This window comes from Fonticula alba (assembly GCF_000388065.1).
Source record: "Fonticula alba strain ATCC 38817 unplaced genomic scaffold supercont2.4, whole genome shotgun sequence".
Taxonomy (NCBI): Eukaryota; order Rotosphaerida; family Fonticulaceae; genus Fonticula; species Fonticula alba.
Window position 1 is genome coordinate 1,754,789 of NW_009242974.1, and position 3,218 is coordinate 1,758,006.

The 3,218-nt window shown below is 67.2% G+C and overlaps 1 protein-coding gene across 1 annotated transcript; it reads left to right on the top strand.

The window, feature by feature from the left end:
- The first annotated feature begins 13 nt into the window (after positions 1-13).
- Positions 14-2,883, top strand: H696_02911 (hypothetical protein). Its single transcript, XM_009496807.1, has 4 exons — positions 14-1,248; positions 1,507-1,917; positions 2,096-2,246; positions 2,475-2,883. The coding sequence occupies exons 1-4, from the start codon at positions 20-22 to the stop codon at positions 2,724-2,726; spliced, it is 2,043 nt and encodes a 680-aa protein (XP_009495082.1). The 5' UTR covers positions 14-19; the 3' UTR covers positions 2,727-2,883.
- The last annotated feature ends 335 nt before the right edge of the window (positions 2,884-3,218 follow it).

A 3,218-nucleotide genomic window follows, 5' to 3' on the forward strand; every position in this document is an offset into this window, starting at 1 on the left:
CCCCCGCCCCCTCCCCGCCATGCGTGGCCTCATGTCCCTCCTGGCACTAGCCATGGCAGCCCTGCTGGCCGTGGCTTCGGCCATGGACGGGGCCGTCTCTTCATCCATCGGCGGAGCGTACGACAGCGCCCTGTCGACCGGGCGGCGTGACCGGCTGCGCCCCCGGGCACCGGCCGCCGACGCTGGCGACCCCCGTGGCGGGGCCTTCCCCACGCACACGCCCCTTTTCGACCAGGTGGACCAGCTCTTTGTGGACAGTCGGCGCCTGTTGCTGGCTGTCGGCGCGGTGGGTCCCAGCCACGCGCGTATCCTCTTCCAGCCGCTGGCGGTGGATCTCCTGCAAGAGGAGGAGGTCCAGGTGCGGGTGGTGTCGATCACCGACCGGCCGAGCCTCCCCGAGCAGGGATCCGCCCTGCCGGCCGATGCCGGCGGGGCCGATGCGGACATCGATCTGGTTGATCCGCTGGCCGTGGAGACCGGCGACATGGCCGGCGGGCGCCTGGTCCACGAGACGGTGGTGTCGCTGCGTCATGCGGCCGAGGCGCCGCATGTCCTGCGCCTGGCCGGCCTGCAGCCGGCCACCCAGTATGCCATTCACTTCCATGTGCCCGGGCCGCTGGACGCCGGGGTCGATGCCGCGGAGGCCATCCGCAGCCGGACCGTGGAGCGTGCCTTCTTCCGGACCCCGGCTGGGCTGTCGGCCGGGGGTGCCAGCCAGGATGTCGAGGACCCGGAGGCCGAGCCGGCGGTGGCCCCTGGCCGGCAGACGCCTCTGCGCTTTTTGACGGTCTCCTGCAACCGGCTGAACGAGGACCTGGACACGAGCCTGTGGCGCGAGCTGGCCACCCGGGAGCGCCTGTTCGACGCGTCGCGCGGCAACATCGACCTCTCCCTGCATCTTGGGGACCAGGTGTATGCGGATGCCATCAGCAAGTCCTTCATGGCGCGCATGACGGCTCCGGCGGCCGGCCTCGGCCACCAGGCCCACCTGGAGGCCCTGACGTATCCGGAGCTGCTGGACATCTTCCGGCGTCTGTATCGCGGGGTGTTCGGCCATGCGGCCGTGCAGCCGGTCCTGCGCCATGGCAGCACCGTCATGATCCCGGACGACCATGAGTTTGTCAACTCCATCTCCCCGGAGCTGGTCCGGCCCGGGGCTGTCATGGCCACGGTCATGGCCGCCGCCCGGCGGGCCTACCTCGAGTACCAGTACCAATTGACATCCGACGCGTTCGACGAATACGGCCAGTGCGTGAGCATTTGCCCCTGAGCAGCCCCTCTTTGCTGCCTTTGCTCGGGGCTGCACCCCTCCCTGTGGTGTTGCTCTTTCTTCTCCCCCCCCCCTCTCTCTCTCTCACACACACACACCGTGTCTGTTCGTCTCCCTCCTTAAATCCTCCCTTCTCCGTGCCCTCTCTCTTTTCTACACACGTTCTTTCTCTTTTCTTCTCTCTCTCTCCCCCCCCCCCCCCCCCACCTCCCGCCACCCACCCCCCCCCCGCACAGTGAGTTGCCCCACTTGAATGAAGGTCACTCCATCTACCACTTCTTCCGCTGGGCCGATGTGGCCTTCCTCATGCTGGATGTCCGCCTGCACCGGTCGTATGTGGCCGATCCGCCGGAGAGCCCGCTCCTCGGAGCCGAGCAAATGGCTCGCTTCCTGGCCATGATGGAGCACATTCGCACCGACCCAACCGTCAGCCACACAGTCATCGCGGCATCCGTGCCGCTGATCTACTCCGGCGAGGAGGCCGCGCGCATCGTGTACGCCATCGAGGAGGACGTCCTGCCCATGCACCCCTCGGTCCAGGGGGACACCTTCCGCCTGTTGGATGCCATCAGCGACCTCGGCGACTCGGCCAGCGTCATCGGCGGGGACATTCACATGTTCATGGAGGCCGAGCTCACCAATACCCGGTGCGCTCTGCCGAGCATGCCGCTTGGTTTTCTTTCTTTCACTCTCTCCCCTTCGTGTTCTGGGGCCCGTGCTCTCCTCCTGGGTGGCGCTCACACGCACATACGCTGCCCCCGCCCCCCCCCCTTCGTGCCGATCGACTGACCTCCCGGCGCCTCCCTCGCCCCTTGTCGCGCGTAGAAATGGCAAGAAGGTCCGGCAGTACGCGACGTCCGGCATGACGGTCGGCTCCACGGTCGGCGGGTCGCACACTCGCCTGCTGCCCTTCTTTATCTTCACCTTCCGGGTGTTGCCCCTGCGTGTGGGCCACTGGACCATGAAGCTGCTCCGTGTGCGTGCCGGCTATTGTCCTTTCTCTGTCGGAGGGGAGGGGGGGGGCTCCCGATTCCGGGGCCTTGCTGTACTGCCAGCCTCCGCCCTGTCGTCCCCGGGGCCCTTCGTGCTGGTTGGCCTCCTTCCAATCACTCGCTCGCCTTGCCTCTCACCTCTTCGCTCCCTCGGCCTCCCCCGTCCTCTTCGCTCCGGGCCCCCGTCGGCCTCTTTGGTCTGATCATTGCAGGGTGTGGTCCACCAAAACTACCTCATCTTCGACATCAGCCCGCCCACCGGGACCAACGCACAGGTCCGCCTGCGCATCCAGCCCTTCTTCCTGTCGGAGTGGACCCTGTCTCAGCGCATCGGCCAGTCCCTCTTCGAGGTGGGCATTCCGCTGGCGACCACCGCCGCCCTCGGCATCCTGGCCATCCTGCTCATGCGCCGCTTCAACGCCGGGCGCCGCACTGCCACCACCCCTGCCGCACCTTCCAACTAGGAGGCATGTGTCGAGAGGGGGGGATCTGCCCCCCATTTATGGAATATGCCGGGCAAGCCCCCCTCTTGCCCCCGGAGCCGGGCCAGCACACAAAGCGCCCCACTTCTCGGCGCCCAGCCACAGCCCACTCGGCTGCCCGTGTGTGTGTGTGTGTGTGTGTGTGTGTGTGTGTGTGTGTGTGTGTGTGTGTGTTTGCGTGTGCCGGGACAGAAATAAAACGAACAAAGTCTCCCCTCCTCCCCTGTGTGCCCGCCGCGAGGGGCCCCGCCCGAGCGAAGTGCGGCCTCCGACGCCCGCCACCACGATCAGACCCCTCCGATGGCAGATGGCCCAGCGACATGGGCTTTGCATTCTTGATGTGGTCACGTGCCGATATTGTAACAGTCACGCTCGGTCCTCGTTTCCCAGCGCCGCCCGCCGCCCGCCGTGCGCCTGCGCGTGCGCGCGCAGACACACACTGGTTGAGTGCACCGCCGGCATGCGCGAAAAGCC

Coding starts and splice junctions, on each gene's coding strand:
- H696_02911 (XM_009496807.1), top strand. CDS start 20: ATGCGTGGCCTCATGTCCCTCCTGGCACTAGCCATGGCAGCCCTGCTG. Junction 1,249..1,506: donor GCGTTCGACGAATACGGCCA/GTGCGTGAGCAT, acceptor CCCCCCGCACAG/TGAGTTGCCCCACTTGAATG. Junction 2,247..2,474: donor GGACCATGAAGCTGCTCCGT/GTGCGTGCCGGC, acceptor TGATCATTGCAG/GGTGTGGTCCACCAAAACTA.